The 27,764-nt window shown below is 38.9% G+C and overlaps 2 protein-coding genes across 3 annotated transcripts in view; one reads left to right on the plus strand and one right to left on the minus strand.

The window, feature by feature from the left end:
- Nucleotides 1-502: 502 nt before the first annotated feature.
- Nucleotides 503-16,291, minus strand: CGAS (cyclic GMP-AMP synthase; the record flags this gene model as incomplete). Its single annotated transcript, XM_081295074.1, has 5 exons — nucleotides 15,501-16,291; nucleotides 9,364-9,583; nucleotides 6,655-6,897; nucleotides 2,216-2,318; nucleotides 503-854 (listed from the first exon to the last, which is right to left on the minus strand). The coding sequence occupies exons 1-5, from the start codon at nucleotides 16,176-16,178 to the stop codon at nucleotides 503-505; spliced, it is 1,596 nt and encodes a 531-aa protein (XP_081151200.1). The 5' UTR covers nucleotides 16,179-16,291.
- A 3,728-nt stretch (nucleotides 16,292-20,019) lies between these two features.
- MTO1 (mitochondrial tRNA translation optimization 1) overlaps nucleotides 20,020-27,764 on the plus strand; it is a 29,030-nt gene continuing 21,285 nt past the window's right edge. For both annotated transcript variants that reach the window (XM_081296700.1, XM_081296699.1), the window contains exons 1-3: nucleotides 20,020-20,356; nucleotides 24,858-25,057; nucleotides 25,138-25,255. In XM_081296700.1, the coding sequence (XP_081152826.1) occupies nucleotides 20,143-20,356; nucleotides 24,858-25,057; nucleotides 25,138-25,255 (532 nt within the window). In that variant the 5' untranslated portion in view covers nucleotides 20,020-20,142. The remainder of the gene's footprint in view (nucleotides 20,357-24,857; nucleotides 25,058-25,137; nucleotides 25,256-27,764) is intronic.

Genomic DNA, 27,764 nt, shown 5'->3' on the forward strand with positions numbered 1-27,764 from the left:
TTACCACTGTTTCTCACAAACTTCCACATACCTATGCTAGGTAAGAACTGGTATTCAATAAGTGCTTGATGAATTTAATTGTGGATGATATATATTTTATTCCTTTTCCACTTTCCAATCTGATAAAGTTTTTATTTCTTCATTTAATTTTATTATTTATTTATTATTTGAGACAAGGTCTCCCAAGTTGCCCAGGATGGCCCTGAACTCCTGTGCTCCTCCTGCCTCAGTCTCCTAAGTAGCTGGCATTATAAGTATGTACCACAGTGCCTAGTCTGGTAAAGCCGTTAGACTTTAAATACTTGTTTTGCTTTTCATTTCTTATCTAATCTCTTTTCTAGGATTGTCAATCCTTCACACTTTATCTACAACCCTTTATATTAGGGTCATTTATGACAAACTGAGAATGAATAATTAATTACATTCATTCTAGTCAATCATTGTTGGGCAATCCCAATTACTATAGTCACTTTGATTCTTATTTTTTTCTTAAAATAAAATTTCAAAATTCATTAAAAATTGGAAATCCATTGTTTCTTTCATATTCAATTTGTTTGCACAAAAATTCTTTACTTATTTTGTCAATGTGGTTTCGAGAGAATAGATTGACTACAGGAATAAAATAATGCTCCAGTTGTTCTGCCCTAAGACACTCAAGAAAGAATGCCACACAGTTATCAAAGCAGACTACTAGATTTTTGGGGTGCCACTGACTATCCTGTGGATCCTTGGTACATACATGCAGGAAGGCAGTTTTCACATGATAAGAGCAGAATTTATCCAGTTCTTTTCGGTCTTCAAACTTTTTTTTCAGCTGTTCCAAAAGGTATTTCATTAGTTTTAAACAATCTTTCCTGTCAAATAAAAAAGAAAGCCATTTACTTTTACTTATATACAACTTGTTTATTTCACAAAGGACCTCAGAATCTTACAGAAAAAAACCCATTTAAACAGTAAAGATATAGTAATATAATTAAATATAATATAGTCACCTAAGCCTGATTATATTTTCAAATATATGCTTTGCCAAAAAAAGAGTCAAATGGGCTGGGGATGTGGCTCAAGCGGTAGCGCGCTCGCCTGGCGTGCGTGCGGCCCGGGTTCGATCCTCAGCACCACATACAAACAAAGATGTTGTGTCCGCCGAGAACTAAGAAAAAATAAATAAATATTTTAAAAAAAATTATCTCTCTCTCTCTCTGTCCCCCTCTCTCTCACTCTCTCTCTTTAAAAAAAAAAAAAGAGTCAAATATATGTTTCGAAGTTTCAAACGCACATATTTCTTCTCTCTTTTCCAATCCTAGCTTAGACATTTTCTTCTATCATTGTTAATTCAACTGGGGCTGAGGATGTGGCTCAGTGGTAGAGCATTTGCCTGGCATGTACAAGGTTCTAAAGTTCAATCTCCAGTAAAACACACACACACACACACACACACACACACACAGAATTAATTCAACTATGTAGAACTGACAGATATTTATATGACTCTTCTATTCCTTCGGTATCTATAAAACTTTTGTTTTGATTTTTATAAAATTATTTTATTTTGCTGGATTGTAAATATTTATCTTTATTTTGTTTATTTATTTTTATGTGGTGCTGAGGATCGAACCCAGGGTCTCACACATGCGAGGCGGGCGCTCTACCACTGAGCCACAACCCCAGCCCCTGATTGTAAATATTTATAAATATTTATTCAATTATTTAGGAGGTGACAAAACTTAATATTATAAAATTACTTAGCCACGTCAACAATATACTTTCCCGAATGCTTGCTTCAAAGTCTGCATATAAGGCTTTAAAGAACCTCTGTGCCTGAATGTTGGCCATTCATCATTTGAGGTTTTCTCATTTATGACCTTTAACTGGTCAGCTTTAGAAACTCACATAAACAATTGTTTTTCCATCTCAGTTTTTTATGGTGTGTATGCTAAAGAGAAATAACTATCTATTTAGCATGATTTCAAGTTTGACCAGTCAGTTCCTAGCTTTCAATGCAGTCAAACCATTCCAAAGCAAGCACTAGTATCCAATAAGAGTAACCCTCTGCCTCCTCCCATTACATGGCATTAATATGCTCACACTTTCCCCAGGTCACCAAGCCCTTCCCTGGCCCCCAACTCAATGATCATTTTTAGATGTGAGCTACAGAGTCAACAAAAAACTAAACATATCACATACAATCTGCCATTTAACAAAATAAGGAAATTACCTGCAACATTTAACTCCATCAGTTTCACAACATGTTTTAGATTGTCCATGGTTGTTCAAAATGTCTTTTTCAATGTGAGAGAAAGAGAGCCGCCATGTCTCTTCTTAATTTCAAAAAGAAAAACAGAAAAGCACTTTATCAAGAGAATTCAAATCTAGACAACATGATATTTAAGTGTTTCTCTATTAAGATATTATTCTGAAAAAATCTAGAGAAGGACAGACCAAAAGAAGTGAACAAACATATAATTTAATTATACATTAAAATAAAGGCAGTGAAGCAAAGAAATCAACCTAAATGGGAAAAAAGTGGGAGAGTCCAGGAAGAAGTAGGGACTTAATGCCAAGGTAAGATGTATTGCTTATTGATATAATGCCAAATTCAGTTTTGTTAATATTTTGTTTCAATAGTAATTTGAATCAACTGATTCAGTTTTTTGTATCATCCTTGCAAGTCTGGGTATTAATATAAAATAAATTGGGAAATATTTTCTTTCTATTCTTTGTGAGAGTTTGTGTAAGAGTAGAATGACGTTCCCTGAGTCTTACCATGGCTTGCTCTTTTATTTAATTACTTTTTGGTACAGGAGAATTGAACCCAGGGGTGCCTAACCACTGAGCAACATCCTCAACCCTTTTAAAATTTTTTTTTAAATTTTAAGACAGTGTCTTGTCAAGTTGTTTGTCTCACTAAGTTACTAAGGCTGGCTTTGTACTTGTAATCCTCCTGCCTTAGCCTCCCAAGCCGCTGAGGTTACAGATGTGTGCCACTGGCTTGCTTTCTTAAACTCTAATCATTCTGGTACCTAGTTATTTTTATATCAGTAATGCATGACTGGTTTATAATTAGAAAAATCAATAGATAAAATCTATCATATTAACAGAATAGAGGAGAAACATCACATCATCCTCTCAGGAGATGCAGAAAATATAGCTAATAAAATTCTATATTCGTTCATCATTTAAAACAAAAAAATACTTCTCAGCAATTTGAGTTTAGCTGAGAGCTTGATCTAATAAAAAGGAGATTTTAGAAAACTAGAGCAACATGATAAAATGAGGTCAAAATTTGAAGGTTTCCCCTTGAAGTCAGAATAAAGGCAAGGATGTCTGCTATTTCTCCCCCCGGTACTGGGTATGGAACCAGAGCCTTGTACACACTAGCCAAGCACTAAGCCACATCTCTAATGCTTTTGTCACAGTAACCCTAACCCTAACCCTAACCCTAAGTTGCCCAGGTTGGCCTCAAATTTGCAATTCTCCAGCCTTAGCCCCCTGAGGAACTGGAATTATAGGGGTGTATCACCATTCCTGGCCTGCTATCCCTATTTCTGTTCAACATGGATGTCCCAGAAAACACAAAAATGGAAGGAAAAACAGGGTTATACTACTGGAAAGAGAGAAACAAACTATCATTATTGGTAAATGATACAACTGTACATATAAAAATATAAGAAGGTATAAATAAATTTACAGAATTTATTTAAGAATTACCATCATAGCTGGACATGGTGGTGCATGCCTATAATCCCAGCAGCTCAGGAAGCTGAGGGAGGAGGATCAAAAGTTCAAAGTCAGGCCCAGCAACTTAGCAAGGCCCTAAGCAACTGAGCAAGACCATCTCTAATAAAGAAAAAAAGCTTTAAATAGATCAATTGCCTATGAGTAACTCTAACAAAAAAAAAAAAAAAACATTTTTGTAGAGAAAACTCAATACTTCAATTAAGAAGTATTAGAGGTAGCAAGTGTGGTGGTGCACCCCTGAAATCCCAGCTACTTCAGAGGCTGAGGCAGGATGTTGGCAAGTTCAAGGCCATCCTGGGCAATTTAGTGAGACTTTGTCTTAAAAACAAAATAAAAAGGGCTAGGGGTGTGACTTAGTGGTAGAGTCTTCACACCTAGTAGGTATGAGGTCCTCAGTTTGATGTCCAGTACCACCAAAAAAAGAAGCACTTGAGGAAATTCAAATAAATGGAGACATGCACTTGTTCACATGACCAAAGATTCATTATTTTTAATATATCAAGTCTTGACAATTTTATCTACACATATAATGTTATCTTAATCAAAATTCCAAGAATTGTTTTTGTGGGGAACTTGATAAGCTGATTCCAATGTATACATGAAAATGCCAAGGGTCAATAATATCTAAAATACCACTGAAGAACAAATTTGTAGAACTTTCCCTACCAGATATTAAGGTCAATTATAAAGCTATATTATGTATGACAAAATGGTACTAGTGCAAGGATAGATCAAAGTTTTTTCTCTCCTTTTTTGTGGTGATAAGTGTCAAAGCTAAGACCTGGTGCTCTACCATTAAGCTATACCCCAGCCAAGATGTTAATGGAACAAAATAGTGCAGGCATAGCTACCTAAACATTCAGTCATATGTGCTCCTTGCAAAACAGTAAACAGATCAGTGGTCGCCAGGGGTTTGGAAGGGGAAGGGTGGAAATGATGAAGCACAGGACTTTTTAGGGAAAGTAAAACTATTATAGAGGGGCCAATATATATCCAATGTATTTGTCAAAATTTGTGCTGTGTATTGACTCAACACAGAGTCAACCCAAATGTATGCAAATTTTTTTAAAAAGCACTTGACAGCTGAGCACCATGGTACATACTTGTAACTCAGGAGACTAAGGCAGGAGGATCTCAAGTTTGTGGTCAGCCTCAGCAATTTAGCAAGTCCCTAAGCAACTTAAAGAGACTCTGTCTCAAATCTTTTTTTTTTTTAAGAGAGGGGAGAGAGAGAGAGAGAGAGAGAGAGAGAGAGAGAGAGAGAGAGAGAGAAAGAGAGAGAGAGAGAGAGAGAATGAATTTATTTTTAATATTTATTTTTTAGTTCTCGTTAGACACAACATCTTTTTGTTTTGTATGTGGTGCTGAGGATCGAACCCGGGCCGCACGCATGCCAGGCCAGCGCGCTACCGCTTGAGCCATATCCCCAGCCCTGTCTCAAATCTTTTTAAAAAGGGGGTACTTTACACTGAGGATGTAGCTCAGTAGTAAAGTACCCATGTATTCAGTTTCTAGATGAACAACAACAACAAAACAAAACAAAAAACCACTTAGGATGTCAGGATAGGTAATAACATAATTCAGGGTGTGCTCTAATTATAAAGAAAGAAACTCTAATTATATTAGATATATGAAACAACCTGGGGAAAAAGATGCTCTTCTTTATAAATTAACTCAGAGTCTAAGACTAAAGGCAAAAGGCACTACACAAGCTCTATACTGTAATCATAACTGTTTCCCATAGGAGAATTGTTTCACAATTCTGAAACAAGTATATCTGTATATTAGAATCAAAGAATTAAATAATTGAATGGCTCATGGTGTGGGCCAGTGTTTTCAATGTCAGAACGAGAGGTTATAGATAACAGAGAAGGACAGAAAGATCCATGTAGCAATGGATTATAGTTCAGATATCAGTATGACTTCATGTATAACTTAACAATACAGGGGGCTACACATAGAGATATTTATAGATATGTATAAATACAAGGGTTAGTGTGCACATGTTTCCTTGCTTCACCAAGTGAGGGGGATGACACCCTAGTAGTGATAAGCACACCTATCACCCAGATCTTGGTTTCTACCACATTCTCCAATAAAAATATCCAGATGTCCTTGGGTTCCAGGACAGAAGCAGGCCATATACAAGATAAGCCTGGATCTCATAGTGCTAGAAAGTGAAGAAGTGTGCAAAAAAGAGTGAGGGGATTATGTCAAAAGGACCCAGAAGTTAACTAAAAGAGCTCCTCATGGCTAAAGCTGGAACACTCTAAGCAACAAACTAAAGTATTATTATATTATATCCCAAAGTATGAAACAAATATCCCCTTGTCCATCCTGATAAATAAATAAAAAAACTGAAGAGACAAATCTCCATACAGAAAAATCCCAAATAATTCATGTAAATACAGATGCTCCTTGACTTATGATGAGATGATGTCCAGAAAACCCATTGTAAACAGAAAATATCATAAATTCAAAATGCATTTAATAGCTCCAAGTGAATATGATGGCTTAGCCTAGTCTAAGAATACTTACATTAGTCTATTTTTTAAAAAAAAGGTTCAAGGGGCTGGGGTTGTGACTCAGTGGTAGAGTGCTCGCCCAGCATGCACGAAGCACTGGGTTCGATCCTCAGCACCATATAAATGTAAAATAAAGATATTGTATCCACCCAAAACTTAAGAATAAACACTTTTTAAAAAAAGGTTCAAATGAAGCTTACTACAACTGCTTAATAATACGACTATAACTACGCCTTTTCAGTTCTTTCTCTCACTCTCGTCTTGTAACCTATTTATCCTAATGGCTCTTGCAATGCCAACAGCATTAGTTGTCTGTGGGTCTTCTACTGTCCCACCAGAAGACATTTCCAACTCCTTTATGAGTTCATGTTTAACTTCACATTTAAAATACCTTGAAAACTGTTTCCTTTTTTTGCATGCTTGGGTACGAGGTAAAATGGCTGTCGTCTTAGATTGGTCCTAACTTTTGCTCCAAGCCAGTTATTGATGGGCAAACCTTTCTGTGTGTTAGCAGGCCAGCTACTTTTTGATTCCAAAGCCAGAATTATATCCACAAATATTTCTTCAGATTTTCTAATAACAAGTGTTACAGCAGGACTCCCTGGTTTTTTCTTCTCCATAGTGATGTCTATATCTGTTTAAAAATATAGAAGGAAAGAAAAGGCTTATTGATCCAATTTTCCCTGGAAAAATTGGGCAAAGTGATATAATTGTAATTGAAGATCTAAGTATAAGATGAACATTAGTTCTAAAACATAAAATTACCCCACGAGGCAGGGTGTTTTACTCATTTAACCCATATTTATTAATACCTATGTTTGGTAGGTGTTATCAAGATTCTGTCTAGCACATATGAGGAGGGGCCCCTAAAGACTTGGGATTTGGGAGTGTTGTAATTGAATTTTCATTTAGAATTGTGGATACCAGTTTGTAAGGAAGCCTGAAAAGGAGACATGTGAGTGGCAGGGAAGAGAGAGACCTGAGAGCAGACCACGCCAATAGCCAGGCACAGAGCAGTGAGCATCAAGAAGGGGAGTAGAGGGCTGGGGATGTGGCTCAAGCGGTAGCGCGCTCGCCTGGCATGCAAGCGGCCCAGGTTCGATCCTCAGCACCACATACAAACAAAGATGTTGTGTCCGCCGAGAACTAAAAAATAAATATTAAAAATTCTCTCCCTCTCTCCCTCTCTCTCTCTCTCCTCTCTCATTAAAAAAAAAAAAGAAGGGGAGTAGAAATGAGAGCAATTAAAGAGGTTCAAATCAGGGCTGGGATATAGAGCAGTGGTAGAAAGCTCACCTAGCATGTGCAAAGCCCTGGGTTTGACCCCCAGCCTCCCTCAAAAGAATGTTTTTTGAGAGTAGCCTGAGTAAGTAATGAGATCCCACCTCTAAATAAATAGAATAAAGAGGTTTAAATCAACAGAACTAGATGGTAGATACACTGAGTGTGTGAGGTGCGGATGAAAGTAGGAGCCCAGGATTCTATCCTAGATTTTGGCCTGAGAAAGGGCTGATGTTGATTCCATTCCCCAAAACAAAAAGCAGGGGGAAGAAAAATCAGGCCAATATGAAATTCACTTTAGACATCATGAGCTCTAAGTGCCCAATCAGATATAGGCACTGGAAAGGTGGCTGTTGGTGGTCCTGCTTTAGCCTTCCTGAGTCGCTGGAATCATAGTGTGCACCATTGTGCAAATGCTTGTAGTTTGGATCTTTTTTTTTTGGGGGGGGGTTGCTGGGGATCAAATCCAGGGCCTTGTGCATGCAAGGCAAGCACTCTACCAACTGAGCTATATCCCTAGGCCCTATAGTTTGAATCTTAAGGATCCCCTAAAGATCCATGTGGTAAAGGTTCAGGGTGGCACTACTTGGAGGTGGTGAAAACTTTAGGTGGTGGAGCCTTGTGGATGGTCTTTAAGTCACTGGGCCATCCCCTTCAGGTGGACTGTGGGACCCTGCTACCTTTCTCTTTATCTTTTTTTTACTTCCTGGGCAGGAAGTGACTGGTTTTGCTCTACCTCATGTTCCTGCCACATTGTACCACTACAGACCCAAAGCAACAGGGACTGAAGCTCAAATAAATCTTAATCTTTATAAACTGATACTCTCAGGTATTATTATAATACCAGAAAGCTAACCAACAAAATGTTCTTCCTCAGTTCTTCTGGTCCTAGAAAAAGGTACGATCTAGAAACCTGGGAACCATCTTAATTTAGTCCTCTCTCACCCCCTACAATTAATCTAGATGCAAGTACTGCCACAGTTTGGATCTGCTTCCTTTTCTCCATCCCTAGCACCCAATGCCTATTCATCTAAGCTACTTCAAGTATTAAAACATTTTCCTATTTGCCTTCTTATATGTCTCCATGGAAGCCTGAGTAAACTTTTTTTAACTTTATTTTTTGTATATATGTATGTATGTGTGTGTGTGTGTGTGTGTGTGTGTGTGTGTGTATGTCTTTTACGTGGTGCTAAGGATTGAACCCAGGGCATCACACGTACGAGGCAAGTGCTCTACACCTGAGCCACAACCCTAGCCCCCGAGTAAACTTTTAAAGATACAAAGTCAATCATTACTCCTTGATTAAAACCTGGATTCTCAATGAAAACAGAGTAACATCTAAATCCTTTTCCAGGATTGTCAAGTCTTTCCTGAATGTTGCCCCTGCCTGTCACTCCTCCCCTTGTTCACACATTTTGTTCCTTGAGGTGGCCAGGTTCTTTGCAGCCTCCAGGTCATGCTCCACTCCAGTACACACCTCAGATCACTCACTGCAATTCAGTGTTATGTTATTTATACTGTGGCTCTACTAGATTATGAGCTTCAAAAGGGGATCCCACCAATTTTACTCAAGCACATTTATCCAGTGACACAGGCAGCAGTTTAGTAAGTACTCAATGGAAACCAAAAGAGAGCCAGTCAACATTTAAGAAGAATACCAAGAAGATGCATCAAATGAAAACCAATGGTAAAGAAGCTGTTTCTAGAAGGAAGTAGTAATCAACAGTCTGTGGCAGAGAAGTTAAAAAAAAAAACAGTCAGGAGAAGGTAATTTCTGAGTAGCATTAGACCTTTAAGAATCAAAAGCCAAAAATCTTACCTTTGATATTTTTAATTTCATCTTTAATGATTTTCCTAAACTTTAACAGCATCTTAGAAGCTGACAATATTTCCTCTTCTACAAAGTGCTTCAGAGGATTTCCTTTGGGATTTCTTTTGAACTTCACAAAGTAATGAGCACCACTATCACAATATTCTTCTAGCTGAATTCTGGGGACTTCCAGTTTAAACATGACATCAAATTCATTAGGTGCAGAAATCTAAGAAATAGTAAAAATAGAACTGAAATGTATACTTGTGAATATGTTCCAAGTAAATGCAATTTTTTTTCTTGAAATTTCCACTTGGAATCCTACTTTGAAAAGCAAGATTTTTAATATTTATGCCCTTTGGGAGTGGGACTACTGAAGCTGTCGATAGATGGAAGAGTATTACTGGTTTTAGTATGTAGGTTCTACTCTCAATTTTTTCTTTTTTCTTTTTTTTATCATAAGAAAGCATTATTTTTATAATTAAAATAATTTTAAATGTAAGCTTTTGGAATCTATACCAGGTGAGGTTTTTTAGTTTTAAGCTTAATAAAATTACAAACCTTTAATGTGCTACCTTTTATACCATAAGATAGACACTGCAGCCACCCTCCTGTCACAGTGTTCTCAAAAATGTGTATAACTTCCTCCTGGCCACCTAAGCAAGGGCTGTCTCTATGGCTGCCAGCCATCAAATGAGTGTGAGCTCCAGGTCATGCACTACCTATGAACTACAGTATTTGCAGGAGCCTCAAAGAATCTTCTTTTTCATCCTTATAACAATAATTACAGCAATCATAATAAATATTTTCCTTTATTAAAAATATCACAAGTATTAATGTAGCTCATGTCTTTAGTTTTAAGTACTGTGATTAGACTGTACTGTTCAATACAGAACAGAGTAACCATGTCAGACCTGGTGGCACATGCCTATAATCCCAGCTACTCAGGAGGCTGAGGCCAGAGGATCACTAGTTAGAGGCCATCCTGGCAACTTAGCGATACTAAAATTAAAAAAATGAAAAGGCATGGGGATGTTTCTCAATTGTAGAGCACCACTGGGTTCAGTCTCCTGCACACACAAACACACACAAAATCAAGTAACCAACATGTCTATTAATCACATGAAATGTGGCTGGTCCAAAATGAGATATATTATGTAATGGACTCACAAAATCCATATGTTGGAGCCCGAACCCTGAATGTGACTCTATTTAAAAATAGGACTTTTAGGAAGTAATTAAGGTTAAATAAAGTCATAAGAGTGGGGCCCTAAACCTGACAGAATTGGTGGCCTCTTCAGAGGAAGATCACATGCACACATATGCACATGCATGGAGACTACCATCTGCACAGCATTAAGAAGGTCCCCACTGGAACCTGACCAGGCCAGCATGCCGATCTCAGACTTTCAGTGTCTAGAACTGTGAGACATTTATATTTCTGTTGTTTAAGCCATCCAGTCCATGGTATTTTGTCATGGGCAGCCAAAGCTGAGATATACTGTGAGGACATGAATAGGCATGGTGAAGAGCCTCCCCAAATCTGCTCTTCCATAAGAACACAGGCAGAAATCATAAAATTCAGCTTTTTCAGAACTCTACAAATTAACTAAAGGGTTACAACAAACCAAGGAGGATATATTCAAGAAAAAGAATCCTGAGCTTCGAAGCATTCTAACTTGCCTATGTCTATCCCCAGCACTACAAACCTTCCCTCCTCATTCCTACTTCCTATCAGTTACTTTCCACCAAGGGTTATTCTGACTTCTAGAAGGGTACATTCTATATGATTCCTTTCTTATGACTTTACCTCCTTGGGAAAGTCATAAGAAAGGAATAAAACAATATGTACCCTTCCAAATCTGATTTCATTCAACATTGTGAAATTCAATGTTTTGTTGTGTTTATTGGTAATTTGGTTTTTTTCACTCCATATATTATTCCGTTGAAGTAATATCAAATATGTTCACTCATTCTTTTGACAGATATTTGGGTCATTTTCACTTTTGTTTTGGTGTTAGGGATCAAATCCAGGGCCTGTCACCTGCTAGGCAAGTGCTCTACCATTGAGCTACACTCCCAGCCAATCCAGTTTTTAACTATTACAAATAATACTTTTCTGAGCATTCTCTTATATATCTTTTGTGGACATGACACTCGTTTCTACTGAATGTATGCCCAGGAGTGAAACTGTTGGACCAGAGAGTAGACATTACTTTAATTTCAGAAGAAATTACCAATTTTCTAAAGAGGTAGTACCAAAATCCCCTCCCATCAGTGTTAAGAGAATTTCTGTTTCCCCCATATATTCTCCAACACTGGAATTGTCAAGTTTTTGTTGTTGCAGTTGTTTTTAATTTTAACCATCATTATGGCTTTAATTTGCATTTTCCTAACAATTACTGATGCTATATACCTTTCACGTTTATTGCTATTTGTATACTAACCTATCTGTTCAACTCGTTTGCCAATTTTAAATTGATTTATCTTTTTTTTTTTTGTTTTTTTTTTTTTTTGGTATGGGGTGCTTTACCACTGAGCTACATTCCCAGTGGGCCCTACCCCTCCACCCCCACCGATTCCCCCCCCCCCCTTTGGAGACAGAGTCTTGCTAAGTTGCTCAGGCCCTCACCAAGTTGCTGAGACTGACCTTGAACTTGAGATCCTACTGTCTCAGCCTCCTAAATTGCTGGAGATTATAGGCATAAGCCACCATGCCCAGCCTGGTTAATCTTTTTTTGTTCATTTGTATAAATCCTTTGTCAAATATATGTATTATAAATATCTTCTTCCCAGTTGTGACTTGAGTTTTCACTTTCTCAGTGGTCTTTTTGATGAGAAGTTCTTTAATTCTAATGAAGTCCAAAATATTTATCATTTATGGGTAGCAGCCTTAGTGTCCTGTTTAAGAAATATCTTCACATCCCACAGCTAAGAAGATATTTTCTATGCTTTCTTTTAAAAGCTTTATTGTCTTTATTTTTCACTTTTAGGTCTATGTTACATTTCAAATTAATTCTAGTGTGTGATGTGCAATAGGGGTCAATGTTCATGGATGTCCCATTTGGATATCCAACTGACCCAGAACCACTTTTTGAAAGGTCACTCTTTTCCCTATCGAATTCCTTGATGTATATTTTGTGTGCTATATTCAATTACATGTGTAGGTCTATTTCTGGACTTTCTTTTCAATTGGCTTTCTGTTTATAATTGCACCAATTAACACCTGTTTAATTAGGATAGTTTTGACTGTAGTAACTTGTACTCTTTAGAAGGTAAATCCTCCAACATTTTCTCCTTTCGGTTGCCTTGCATACTAAGTCCTTTGCATTTCCATATAAATCTTTTAATTAGGTTGTCAATTTAAACAGAACAGTGAGTGGATTTTGACTGAGATTGTACTGAATCTATAGATCAATCTAAGGAAACGTGAACATGATATAACTTTCCATTATTTAATTCCTTCTCAAATAGTTTAAGTTTTGAGTATCTTCAGATAAAGCATTAATTTGCAGAATACACAGAGAACTCAAAAAACTTAACAGCAGAAAAATAAATAACCCAATCAATAATTGGGGAAAGGAAATAAACAAGCACTTCACAGAAGAAGAAACACGAATGGTCAACAAATATATGAAAAAAAATTCAACATCTCTAGCAATTAAAGAAATGCAAATTGAAACGACACTTAAGATCCCATCGTACTCCAGTCAGAATGGCAGTCATAAAGAATACAAGGAACAGGGCTGGGGATGTGGCTCAAGCGGTAGCGCGCTCGCCTGGCATGTGTGCAGCCCGGGTTTGATCCTCAGCACCACATACAAACAAAGATGTTGTGTCCGCCGAAAACTAAAAAATAAATATTAAAAAATTCTCTCTCTCTCCTCTCTCTCTTAAAAAAAAAAAAAGATACAGGCTTTTTAAAAAAAAAGTAGAAGAAGAATACAAGGAACAGTAAATGTTGGCAAAGATGTGGGGAAAAGGGTGTACTCATACATTGTTGGTAGAACCGCAAATTGGTGCAGCCACTATGGAAAGCAGTATGGAGGTTCCTTAGAAAACTTGCAATGGAACCACCATTTGACCCAGTTATCCCATACTTTGATCTAAACCCAAAGGACTTAAAAATAGCACACTACAGTGATGTTTATAGCAGCTCAATTCACAATAGCCAAGCTAAGAAAACAACCTATGTGTCCTTCAACAGAAGAATGGATAAAGAAAATGTGAGATATATATAATATATATATGATGGAATATTACTCAGCCATAAAGAAGAATGAAATTATGGCATTCGCCAGTAAATGGATGGAAGTGGAGAGTATCATACTAAGTGCAATAAGTCAATCCCCAAACACCAAAGGCTGAATGTTCTCTCTGATTTGTGGATGCTTACCCAAAATGAGGGAGATTGGGGAAGGAATAATAGAAATAGACTAGACTAGACAAAGGGAAACAAAGGGAAGGGAGAGGGGAGGAGAATAGGACAGACAGTAGAATTAATTGGTCATAACTTTCCTAGCCTTGTATTTGTATACACAATCAGGATAACTCCACACCATGTATGACCACAAGAGTGAAAACCCAATAGACAGTTACACTTTATGTATGTATATTCTGCCAAAATATATTCTACTGTCATGTATAACTAAGAATAATTTTTTAAAAAAATTTGAGTGTCTTTAGGGAGATATTCAAAGATGAGTATGGATCCTGAAAGATCCTGGCGCCTAAGCCTCAACTTCTCCAGCACAGCCCGAGGCTCCCATCCTTTCTTCTGGAGCCCATTTATTTATTCATTGCCATGAAATGCTTGTGTTAAGCCTTAGAAATAAAATATGCATAATATTAACCTGTTCTTTCTTGTGTGCTTTTTATAAAAACACCAAAGAGGAAAGGAAAGAGTTTAAAATCCTAAAACTGTAAATCTAGCTTTTATAATCATCCACCTACTGGAAGAGAACATCAGTTGCATAAAGTTAATATATAACTTTAAAATAAATTATGATTACTTAATGAACATATATTATCTCTATTTCTGTACATGATTTTACTGAGTTCAAGGAGATACATAGGGGCTGGGGCTGTAGCTCAGTGGTAGAGTGCTTGTCTAGCATAAAAATAAATAAATAAAACAAAGGTATTATGTCCATCTACAACTAAAAATATTAAAAGAGAGAGCGAGAGCGCGCGCGCGCGCGCGCGCGCGAGAGAGAGAGAGAGAGAGAGAGAGAGAGAGAGAGAGAACACTTACTAGCCAGACCAAAAACACAATCAAAGGAATCTGACACTGGTCAGGAGAGAGAGAGAGAGAGAGAGAGAGAGAGAGAGAGAGAGAGAACACTTACTAGCCAGACCAAAAACACAATCAAAGGAATCTGACACTGGTCAGGAAACAAACTTCTGGCAGGAGCTTGCTCCCAAACCTTCAATTTATAGCAACATGTTACTCTAGTAACTCAACTATCCACGAACAAATGGAGTTGTGGAACACACACTTAAAAGCAATTATATCAGATATGTGTTTAGAAATTATGCTTTCTAGTAGATGTAGAACATTTTTTCTTAATTTTAAAAAAATATCACTCACTATGAGCTTTCCACAACATCTGTACAAGATTTTGGAAAGAGGCACGAGGCCTTGGGTTCAATCCCCTGAAGCGGCAATGAAATAAAATTGAAAAGAGAGGGAGGGGTTGCTTGGAGTGGGAGTCTGTAGGGATGAGGGAAGACTGAAGATATTTTTCCACCTCATAGGAAAATGTTTCTTAAGTTAATTCGGTGGGAATTTTCAGACAACTTCAAATGATTCAAGTCGGAATTTGACTTGGGACCTCAGATCAACACCAACCACACATGGAACTCAGTATGTATCTGTTGGCATGAATTAATCTATAAATTTGAATTCCTTCAAAGCAGTGTCTTGAGAGTAGCTGGCAATCAGTATCTGTGGGTTGCATGGGAATGTAGAGATGAATAAATGAACTGACAATTACTTGTGTTTCTAATTAGAGCTGTGTCACTAACCACCGAAGAGTCTGAGTTACCTCCGAAGAGAAGTAAGGGATCCCGAGTCAGGGGAAGTGGGGAATACGAGACTGGGGAAACGGGTGAGGAAGTCGCACCCCGAAAGCTGTGTAGCTCACCTTCACGCGCTCGTAGTAGCTCCCAGTGCGCAGCAACTCGACACCTTTGAACTCGGAATCGAAGTCCTGCAATCTCCGAAGCAGGTGATCTACGACCTTGTTCACCACCTCGGCTGCGGCTGAGATTTCCTGGCGCCTGAGCCTCAACTTCTCCAGCACAGCCCGGGGCTTCCAGCCGCCAGGCGCCCCTTCCTTCCCTCCCAGACTCGGGGCCCGGAGCGGCGGGACGGAGCAAGGCACTTCCGTGGGTTCAGGCTGGGGTCTCTGTTCCCGAGCCGAACGCGCGCCTCCCTCGCGGCGAGACCCTGCCCTGGGAAGGGGCGGCCCCAGGGCCGGAGGAAGCTCCATTGCCGGGGCTGGAACCGTGCGCGACTCGGCTCGGTCCGCGCTACTAAAACCCGAGGGCGGCGCACCCTTCGCGCGCAGAGATGGCTTTTTCGATCGGGCTCCGGGAGCACGTTCCAGCAGCTTCTCCTGGGAATCCCGAGCGCTCTGGGTCTGCAAGGATTGGGACTCCCGGACAGGGCCGCCCTTTCCCACGGGTCGAGCGGCCCGGGAAGCAGCGGGAGATTCGCAAGGCTGGGTCAGGGCTACCCTCGTACCCGGCTCCGAAACTTTGCGGGTGGCAGCTCCGGCTTTCGAAGTTATCTGAGTCGCCTTTCTGCGTCCGGGGTCCATGGCTGGTGCTCTCTGTGGCTTGAAAGAAGAGTCGACTTCGGGAAAAGGCCACGGAAGGAGGAACTTGCAATGACTGGTAGAAATGAAACTTAAAAATGTGGCGCGAACGCAGCGTCTGCGGCCTGGAAGCTGGCACTGGAAGGAAAACCACACCGGGAGGTCACGCGGAGCCACGCCCCCGCCGGGAAGTGGCGGGCTCTCCATCGCCAGGTCGCCTGGCAAGCGCAGGCAGTGCCAAAGGCTTAGGGAACACAGGTAACTTCCTCAAGGACTTTGATGACCAAACACTTTTGCTGGCACACAGTTTAAAACTATTTTGAAAAACTGCATATTTTTTTAACATTTTAAGTTGACAGAGAAACTTTTTTAATGTAAGTTTAAATAGGAGTATCTTGTTATTTTTAATGGGAAATAGAAAATATTCAAACTTTACAAGATAGAATAAGGATTGAAGTATTTCACTTTTATTTGACTTCGCTTTACGACATACTCTTTAGTTGTAGATGAACGTGCTATCTTTATTATTATTATTATTTTATGTGGTGCTGAGGATAGAACACAGTGCCTCACATGTGTGATTCAGGCACTCTACCACTGAGCTACAGCCCCAGCCCAACTTTTTTTTTTTTTTAAGCATACAAAATCTTAAAGTTTCTACCCACAAGTCCTGGCTTTTTTGATTGATTGGTTGATTTTATATGAGGTTTAACCCAGGGCTGGCACCTGCTTGGGCAAATGCTGTATCACTGAACTACATCTCCACCTCAGACTCTCTAAAGCCCATCAAAACAACCTCCAGGCTGGGTTGGGGCCCAGTGACTGGGGTTGTGCCTCACGTGTGAGGCACTGGGTTTGATCCTCAGCACCACATAAAAATAAATAAAATAAAGGTATGTATCCATCTACAACTAAAATAAATATTTTTAAACCATCCAGACTGCTTCTGCTATTGTGATTCCAGAGTATCTCAGTGTAGGCTTTCAAATATCTATTTACAAAACCAAGCTTCCTCCTTTACAGAAATACATTTTAGACAGGAAACTTCTGGGTTTAGAAAGCCTTGATTACTTTGTAAAAACTGTCTTAACCATTTTTAAGTGTACAACTCAGTAGCAAGTAGATTTACATCATTGTGAACCATCTCTATCAATCCATATCCAGTTGGAATCCATCTGAGTCCAATTCTGTCTTGAAAGACTGAAATTCTGTAATCTTAAACAACTCCCCCTCCCCCAAATTCTTGGAAAACACCACTCTTTCTGTGATTTTACTACCCTTAGTACTTTAAGTCAGTGGAATCATACAGTATTTCTCTTAAAATTATTCCATATTGTAGGATATATGAGAATATGCTTCCTTTTTATGGCTGAATAATATTTCATTGTATATACATATCACATTGTGTTTATCCCTTTATCTGACAATGGACAAAAATGCCTTGATTTCTTTTCTTTTCTCTCCTTCTTTCCTCTTTCTTTTTTTCTGCTTCCCTCTCCTCTCTCCAAGTCCCACCATGGGATCCCTGTGGATCAAGCCCGTTTAAGTTACCTATTGACCAAAGTGATCCCCACAAAAACTAACAAGAAGGCAGTACCAGGTACTGTGGTACAGGCCAGTAACCCCAGTGACTAGGGAGGCTGAGGAAGATGGATAGCAAGTTCCAAGCCAGCTTTAGCAACTTAACCAGGCCTCCTGTGACTTAGCAAGACACTCCCTTTCAAAAAAAAAAAAAAAAAAAAAAAGGAGGCAGCCATGTATCCTCTAGAGATGAAAAAAAGGAGATCTGGAGCAGGTGGTTAGTCATCATAGGAGGTGGCAGTGTCAGAGTGCCCCCACCCAGTGTAATCCTACAGCCTGTTCCTACTTTCCCAGAAGAGATGAACACCTCCAATGCCATGACCCAGGCTGGAACAAGGCCCAACTTCCCATGTTGCCCAGACTCCAAACCCAGAAGGTGGAACCCATGGGGAAGGGCTGCTTTCATGGAATCCTGTAAATGATTTCACCACCAGTTTAAAGCTCTCTTCCAACAATCTCTAAAATCCTCTACAGTCCATTAGTGTTTGCTCAACCAAAAATGTGCAAGCCACAATTCACCAGACCAGATCAAATAATAATTCTACTGCTGGTCTGTCAAAAGAGGAAAACTCCAGGGAAAAAAAGGAAAACTTTCTTTCTTTTTTTAAATATTCTTAGTTGTTAATGGACCTTTACTTTATTTATTTGTATGTGGTGCTGAGAATCGAACCCAGTACTTCATGCATGCTAGGCAAGCACCTTACCACTGAGCCACAACCCCAGCCCAGGAAAACTTTCTTTGCTCAATCTTGCCACAGAAACTGGTGTCCAAATCACAGTGGGAATGACTTTTTAGTTGAGTCTTGATGTGGAGCTTGGATTTTATCTAGTAAGAAAATCCATGAAATTAGTTTATGTGTATATATTTTATTTATTTGATTTTTACATCTTTATTCTGTGTGAGGAGGTGAGTGCTACTGAGAATTGAACCCAAGGGCACTTCACCACTGAGTTACATCCCCAGCCCTTTTTATTTCTGAGACAGGGTCTTGCTAAATTGCCCAGGCTGGCCTCTAATTTGCAATCCTCCTGCCTCAGGAGTCTCTGGGATTGCAGGTGTCAGGCAAGTTATGGGTTCTTTAGCTCTTCAAGTTTTAAGGTGGGTGCCTGTGGCCCATGCCTGTAATCCCAGCAACTCAGGAGGCTGAGGCAGAAGGATCTCAAGTTCCAGTCCAGCCTTGGCAACATAGAGAAACCCTCAGCAACTTAGTGAGACCCTGCTCCAATAGAAAAAAATAAAAAGGACTAGAGATGTTGCTCAGTGCTAAAGTGTCTCTGGGTTCAATCCTCATTACCACCCTCAAAATAAAGTGACATTTAACTTTACACTCTTTTGTATTTCTATAAGGTTTAAATTGCACATAAATAATGTTTATTTTCAATAAGATAACAAAACGATATATTTGAGAGTTTTTTTCCTGGTACTGGGGAATGAAGTTGGTTTTTGTTATTGTTGTTAAGACTTTTGCTAGATTGAGCTGAATCCTGCCTCAGCCTCAGGATCAGCTGGGATACAGGCATGAGCCACCGTGCCTGGCGTTATATTTGATAATTTTAATAATCAGAGCAGTAAAACTGCAACATGGATTGCTTCTCTACCTAGTCAAATTTCCTATCTGAGGAAGATTTTTAAGAATATTACATTTCAAGCCGGGTACCAAGGAGCAGGACTGTAACTCCAGGGGCTCTTATGTCTTAAGCCAGCCTCAGCCACGGGGAAGCGCTAAGCAACTCAGTGTGACCCTGTCTCTTAAAATACAAAATAGGGCTGGAGATGTGGCTCAGTGGTCAAGTGCCCGTGTTGAATTCTCGGTATGGCCCATCCCACCACTCCCAAAAAATTACATTTCATAAGCAGGACATTTAGTCTCCAACCATTTAATCCACTAATAGGCCACTATGAGTCTTTCATCCGTCAATATATTTGAACTTCTTTCGAATCTATTCGTATTTTCAGACTCTAGTTTTTATAGACAAACTGAAGTCAAGACGATAATGTACCAGAAAATTCAAAGAAGATGGTAAGTCAAACCGATCATATTTATTGTCCGAGGGTGGCCATCTAGTAATAATGACTGCAACTCCCGGAAGAGCCAAAACACGAACTTCCGTGGGAACCCCCAACTCAGAGCTGTAAGTAATCGTAAAGACTGGAGTTGACGGGAAAAGAATGCACCCACCCGCTAGGTCACGTACGTCATTAGGCAGAGTCTCCGATCTTACAATCGCGCCAAACAGCCAGTCAGTGGTGACGCTGGACGTAGAGTGCTACGTCATGACGTCAGAGGGAAGATGGCTGCGCCCTGTAGATTGTCTGTCCCCTAGATTTTTTTGCGTCTCGCTCGTGTTTGCTTGAAAGTCTGGATTTTTGTGGTCTTCTCTCAGCATGTTCTCCTTCTGGCGCTGTGGCCACAGGGTCGCAACTTCTCTCACCAAACAACACCTTCCGTTTGCCGGGTTAAGCCGAGACAGCGCCGCGCCTTCCCCCCACTTCGATGTGGTAGTTATAGGTGGAGGACATGCTGGGACCGAGGCAGCCGCTGCTGCCGCTCGGTGCGGCTCCCGGACCCTACTTCTCACGCACCGCGTGGACACGATAGGTGAGGAGCGTGAGTGGTGTGGAGCCTGGCGTAGGACGCAGTAGTCAATACCCGCTTCTCTCCACACCCCCCGTGGGCGAGCTCTCTCTTCTCCCAAAGCTATTGAGAATCCCAACTTCTGTGGTTTTAGCTTTTTTTTTTTTTTTTTTTTGTATGAGAGATTGAACCGAGAGGTGCTTAATTGCTGAGCCACATACCCGGCCGTTTTATTTCTTATTTTGAGATAGAATCTTGCAAAAGTGGCTTAAGGGCTTGGCTAAATTGCAGAGACTGTGCGCTTGCGATCACTACTGCCTCAACCTACTGAGCCGCTGGGATTGTGGCGTGCCCTACCGCGCCCGGCGGTATTAGCTTTTATTAATGTGTCACAGGGATCACGCTGGCCTGCCCTAGAACTCTGTATTAACCTATTCTTCGGACCCGCAGAGTGTTGCTGTTGACCAAAGTATTCATTTGCGGGGATGATGGAGAGAGGGAGAGCGTGGTGCGTCCAGGAAAGGAGAAACTTCAGAAATATTGACGGCAGCTTCTTAGTTCATTGTTGAGTTTATCCTCTCCTGTCTTTGTTACTTCAGATCAAGGGTGGACTGACATTATTCACAATCGTTTATTAAAGAACAGTTAATTTTTTATTGAAATTTTATGAAGCCCTTTGGATAACAATACTATTTACTGCATCATGTATTTCTAATGGATGTGTATTTCTCAGTTTTGCGCTTAGGACCTGAACACTACTACCCTCTCCCCTCGTAACGGGTATTGGATGGTCAGGCCATCTTTTACAACAGGACTACTATTCTAGCATCATGCTAGATGCTTGCTGAAACATCATCTTATAAATTATGCGTGCCTATGCCTTTCCTCCTGCCTTTTGCTTAGGAATGAGGAGTAATTGAAATATTTACTGTTTTTGTAAAAGTTGTGAATTTAATCCCACCTACTCAGAAGACTGAGGCAGGTTTGAGGTCAGCTTGGGCAATTTAGTGAGGCTCAGTCTCAAAATAGAAAATAAAAAGGGCTGGGGATTTGGCTCAGTGAGGGAGTGCTTGCCTAGCATATGCAAGGTCCGGGTTCAACCACCAATACTGCAAATATAATAGTAAATAAAATTGTGAACGAATCCCATATTTTGTATATGCTAAAATACTTTTTAGAAATTATTACTCTACTCATAACTGGAGAAATATACACCTTTCACAGGGATTCTTTTAGGGGAGAAGAGGCTATATGATTTCCAAAAAGATTTTACTTTGATTATTGTACATTCTAATGTTGTTTGCATTTTTTAAAGCAACTTTAGTAAGACCCTGTCTTCAAAGAAAAAAATAAAAAAGGTGGGGATGTGGCTCAGTACTGAAGTGCCCCTGGGTTCAATCCCTAGTACAACAACAACAAAATTAAATTGTGTATAATAAGAGTTAAAAGCTCTCATTCTGATAAGTAACAATATCTAAAACAGAGACCACAACTTCAATGTTCTCGGAGCCAAACATGTAATTTAAATGTGTGAAGCTGAGTGGATATAAAACAACATGGAATAATGGTAACAGTGGAGAGCTAGAAAGTAACGTTTCCATTCACCAGTTTTATTTATATTTAATAAAATTTATGTTTTCCAAGCAGAATCTCACAGGTAAACCACTGGATTCTGATCTAAAAGTATCTAAAATGTGTCTTTTCTAAAGCTGGGAAGATTATTGCTTGAAAGTGGTACAGAGTAATAGGGGATAAAAAGCTTCACAATATCTTTCCATATTTCTAGTTTTTATTTTAGTTACTAATTCATTAGCAAACAGTTCAGAATTTTGTGTGTGATTAAATTATTTTTGTATGTGTATTTTGTTTATTCTAAGCAAAAAGTGCTTGTCTGATATATATACAGTTAATATGTTGTCTGGGAGTAGGGGGGAGTACAGTGGTAAATGGTGTAAGATTGCATCTGAATTGATAACTGGGAATTAATTATTCTCTCTAGTTTTTGATTTTCATGTTTGTATAATAAAATATTAAACATTTTAATGTGAAATAATATATTGACTTGAGCACTTGGGGGTACAAATTGATTGCAATTTATTTATCTACCTGGCAGTACTGGGGATCAAACCCACGACACAATAGGCAAGTGCTCTACCACTGAGTTATACTCCAGCCCTTTTTCTTTTATTTTGAGTAGGGTCTCCCCAAATTGCCGAGGTTGGCCTGGAAATTTACAATCTTCCTCAACCTCCAGAGTAGCTAGGATTATGTGCCTGGCAAATTGGTTGCTTATACATAAACTCAATACTATGAAAAATGTTCACTGTGCTTATTAATTTTATGCAAAGTGTGTGTAACACCTTTCTAATGTTCATATAAGGGCATAAATTGTAAATATTTGTATACATTTTGAGAAAATGGTCAGTATAGAGGATTCTTTAATGTAACTGGTAATGAAAATTATCTTAGAGTAAAAATAATTGTAAAAAAATTCAATATAAGGGCTGGGGATGTAGCTCATTAGTAGAACACATGCTTAGCTTGAACACATCCCTGGATTTAACCTCCAGCCCCACCAAAAAAAAAAAAAAAAAAAATCTCAGTGAAATTATGTAAATTTTTTTTAAAGTGAAGAATGATAGGCTAAGAATATTTTACACTGATCTGAGAAATAAAATTAGTAAATTGTTATTGCTTAATCTGCAGTAGACACTGTGTTAAATGTATTGTATACATTTTCTTATTTTGAAAGTAGCAAAATCCTTTTTCAGTTGATTGGGTAAAAAGAAGAATTTGTGCTGGGTGTGGTAGCGCACGCCTGTAATCCCAGTGGCTCCAGAGGCTGAGGCAGGAGGATGGACAGTTCAGAGCCAGCCTCAGCAAAAACAAAGTGCTAAGCAACTAAATGAGACCCTGTCTATAAATACAATACAAAACTAAGGTTGAGGATGAGCCTCAGGGAGTTCAATCCCTGGTACCAAAAAAAGGGGGGGGGGGAAGCTTTGTTATTTAACAAGTTTGCACATTGATTACCTCTAAGGTTGTTAATTTAGCAAACCAAAAATGTCCAAGGATTCAAATTTTTTCTTTTTCTCCATTACACCACATCTGGCTCGTCTTCAGGATAGCTGTCCTCATGGTTACAAAATGGCTGCCAAATAGTTCCAGATATCACATTTAGATATAGTCATATCTATATTGAGGGGGTGGAGGGTAACAGGGATTGAACCCAAGGGTGCTTAATCATTAAGCTACATTCCCAGCCCTTTTTATTTTTTTATTCTTAGATAGGGTCTTGCTAAGTTCCTGAGGCTGACTTTGAACTTGTGATCCTCCTCCCTCAGCTTCTCAAGCCCCTGGGATTACCAGCATGTGCCATCATGCCTGGCACCACACTGACAACTTTTAGAAGGGTATTTTTCCCCCTTTTTATGTCTTCAAAGAGGGGTGGGGGCTAGGGGTGTAGCTCAGTAGTAGAAATTAGGTATGTTTAGCTTGCGTGAGGCTCTGAGTCTGATCCCCATTACTGCAGGAAAAAGGAAAGAAAAGAGAAAGAGATAGCCCTTTCCTAGAGACCTGAACAGCTCCCACTTCATGACTTATTGCCCTTTATCTGGCAAAGCAGGTATTGCCATGATTATACTAATAAAGACTTACTCCTAAACTCAGATGGGTCATATTCCCTGAGCACAGAGTCTCATGGATGATTGGGAGAGGAGTTACCTAAACAAAATTATAATTCTATTTCATAGGAAAATGGTCTACTACCACTATCATTCCTGTTTTTACAGTAGGAAAGCAGAAGTATAGAAAAATAGGTATCTTGCCAAAATCACATTGCTAATAAGTGGTAGATCTAGAAATTGAGCCAGATCTCTTTAACATATTTCTCCTAGACACACTCAAAATGCTCCTAACCACAGCACTATTCAGCCGCCCCACAGAGACCATTAAAAAATTTTGAAAGCTTAATGGTGACTCCAATTGATGTACAGATGTTGTGAAACTTTCCCATCCCTGAACTTCCCATAAAAATCTTTGAGGTAATCATATACGTTTAGACTTCCAAATAAGACTGAGTAGATTTAAAGGGAAGGCATAAGATATGGTCTCTACTTATGATTTAATTGTTTCTAAGAAATAAAAGGAAAGCAGTAGATGGCATTTATGAGACGTAATTGATGATAACAATGAGCCAGTGCCATGGAACTTCTTAAAAGTGTGCTTGATTTAGGAAGATTTTATGAGATTCCATGTTTTATTGGAAAAGACAACCTAATGAAACAGTAAAAATGTGTATCAAAGAAAAAGATTTAAAAAAAAGTTCAGGTAGTTGTTTGTTTTTGTGGATACCCTAGACAACTGTTGCATCCCATTGGGACTTAGGAATTTTCTTTATAGCATGTTTCAGATTTTCTTTGTGTGTGTGTGAGTGTAAGGTGATTTAGTCACCTATATGAACATGTCCTTATTAAACACTCACTATATGCAAGGTTCTCATGTGTGTTTTGTTTGTTCTGTTTAGGTCAGATGTCCTGTAATCCTTCCTTTGGTGGCATTGGAAAGGGGCATTTAATGAGGGAAGTAGATGCCTTGGATGGCCTGTGTTCTCGAATCTGTGACCAGTCTGGTGTGCATTACAAAGTTTTAAACCGGCGTAAGGGACCAGCTGTTTGGGGACTGAGAGCTCAAATTGATAGGAAACTCTATAAACAAAACATGCAGGTAAGAATAGAACATGAAAACAGGAAAAAGTACAATGATTATTTAACCACTGTGTTTCAATTGGCATTCTCTTTTTACAGAAAGAAATCCTAAACACACCACAGCTTACTGTTCGGGAGGGAGCTGTAGAAGATCTTATTCTTGAGGAACCAGAACCTGAACATGCTGGGAAATGCCGTGTCAGTGGTGTTGTTTTGAGTAGGTATTGTACTAGTTAGAGATGGTAATAACATTGTATCAAACTCCATGTGAGAACTTTATTATAGAGCAAAATATGGAAATGTTTCATTGTTGTGTTTTCTCTGTTTCGATTTAAAAAACTACATAAATGATCGTATTTCTCTTTTAATTTTGAACATAATGAAGCTCAGTCAAGTTCAAATGCTATGTTAGCATAGAACTTCATAGCCTGCTTAATTGTCTTTTTTCTCCTGGTTTTTCTTTTTTCTTTTTTTTTTTTTTTTAATTAAACATAATTCTTGGGGCTGGGGATGTGGCTCAAGCAGTAGCGCGCTTGCCTGGCATGCGTGCGGCCTGGGTTCGATCCTCAGCACTACATACAAACAAAGATGTTGTGTCCACCGAAAACTAAAAAATAAATATTAAAAAAATTTCTCTCTCTCTCTCTCTCTCTCTCAAATATATATATATATACAATTCTTTAGTTTGGAAAAGTAATGAAAACCACTACCTCCCTCCCTAGAGAGAGCTACTTCAACTTTTTTTTTTTTTTTTTTTTTTGGTCACTTCTGGTATATATACACCCATATTTATTTTCTTTTGATATTTTTCTTTTTCTTTTTGGTACCAAGGATTGAACTGAGGGGCACTTTGCCACTAAACTATATACCAATCCTTTTGTTCTTCTCTTTTTTTGGTGCTGAGGATTAAACCAGGGTATTATGCACACTGCGCATGCATGAATTCTACCACTCCTCATAGCTCCAGTTATGCCACAATTTTTGATAAATAAATGGTATTTACACTGTTGTGATTATTTAAATATTTTTCACTACCCAAATGGCATAGTATTGTTTACCTTCCTTTATGTTTCTTCCTCCTCTTTTTTTTTTTTTTTTTTTTTTCCTCTTTCTTTTCTTGGTTGTTTTCCAAGACAGGGTCTCACTCACTGTGTGGCCCAGGCTGACCTCAGATTCAAGTGATCTTATTATTTCATCCCCTCAAGAATCTGGGATTATAAGCATGAACTATCATGTCCAAATATCATTTTGTTAATACTTAAATATCAAGTAATCTTCCCATTCTAATTTTCTTTTTTGATGCTTCCCTCCCAGAGAAATCAATTTCTTTAGCCCCTGAACCCTCTTTTCTATAATCAGGACTATTGCTCCTGAGGCCTGCACAGATATATTTTGAGACTTCCTTTCACTACTTTGCTGTTATATCCCTTGTTTCTTAGAGCTCCTGTCTCTTCCTTACTACCTCATTTTTACTGGAGCACATCTTCTAGGAGCTTGCTAAGAAAAGATGCATGGGAGGTAATTTTTTTTGTCTTTATATATTCTAAAAATATGTTATTCTGGGCTGGGGATGTGGCTCAAGCGGTAGCGGCTCACCTGGCATGCGTGCGGCCCGGGTTCGATCCTCAGCACCACATACAAACAAAGATGTTGTGTCTGCCGAAAACTAAGAAAAATAAAATATTAAAATTCTCTCTCTCTCTGTCTCTCTCTCTTTAAAAAAAAAAAATATGTTATTCTTCTCTCAGGTATGACTCTTAATTTGGGGCTAGTAGAGAATTCAAGGTTAGCCCTTTTTTCGAGTTTTTTTGTTTGTTTGATAAGTTTATTTGATTTGTTTTTTTTTTTATTTGGTGCTGAGACTCAAATCCAATGCCTCACATGTGCTAGGCAAGCTCTCTACCACTGATCTACAACCCCAGCCCTCTCTTCAGAGTTTTGACAATCTGGCACCACTGTCTTCTAGCTTCTGGTTTTGCTTATTGAGAAGCTCAATGCTATATTGATTTAAATTTTTTTCATGTGTAGGTCTTTTTTCTCTCTCTGAAAGCTTTAGTGTCTTATTTGTCTCTGGTGTTCTGATATTTAAAGATGTTGTCCCTCAGTGTACTCTGTTTATTCATTGTGATAGGGGTACTTAGTGTTTCCTTTTAATCTATAAATCTATGCCCTTGTTGGGGTATTTCTTCTCTGTTTTTTTTTTTTTTTTCTTTTTCTATTGGTTCTCTGGGGGTTTCATTTAATATATTCTATTTTCATTTTTTTGTCATTTTCTTTTTTATTTTATTTTATTTTATTTTGGCAGTACTGGGGATTAAACCAAAGGCGCTTTATCACTGAATGCATCTGTAGCCCTTTTTATTTTTTATTTTGGGAAGGGTCTCCCTGAGTTTCTTAGGGCCTTGCTAAGTTGCTGAGGCTGTCTGAACATCTGATTCTTCTGCTTTAACCTCCTGAGCTGCTAGGATTACAAGCATGTGCTACCATGCCTGGCTAGCCAACTAGTTCTCTATCTCAAGAGCATCTGCTGCTATTAGTTTCCTGTGTGTGTTTTTTTTTTTTTTTAAGTTGTAGTTGGACACAATACCTTTATTTTATTTGTTTATTTTTACATGGTGTTGAGGATCAAACCCAGGGCCTTGCATGTGCTACTCGAGTGCTCTACCACTGAGCCACAACCCCAGCCCTTGTGTGGTCTTTTTGTCTGCTTATACACAGTTGACCCT

This window comes from Spermophilus citellus (genome assembly GCF_964194105.1).
Source record: "Spermophilus citellus genome assembly, chromosome: 5".
Classification (NCBI taxonomy): Eukaryota; Metazoa; Chordata; class Mammalia; order Rodentia; family Sciuridae; genus Spermophilus; species Spermophilus citellus.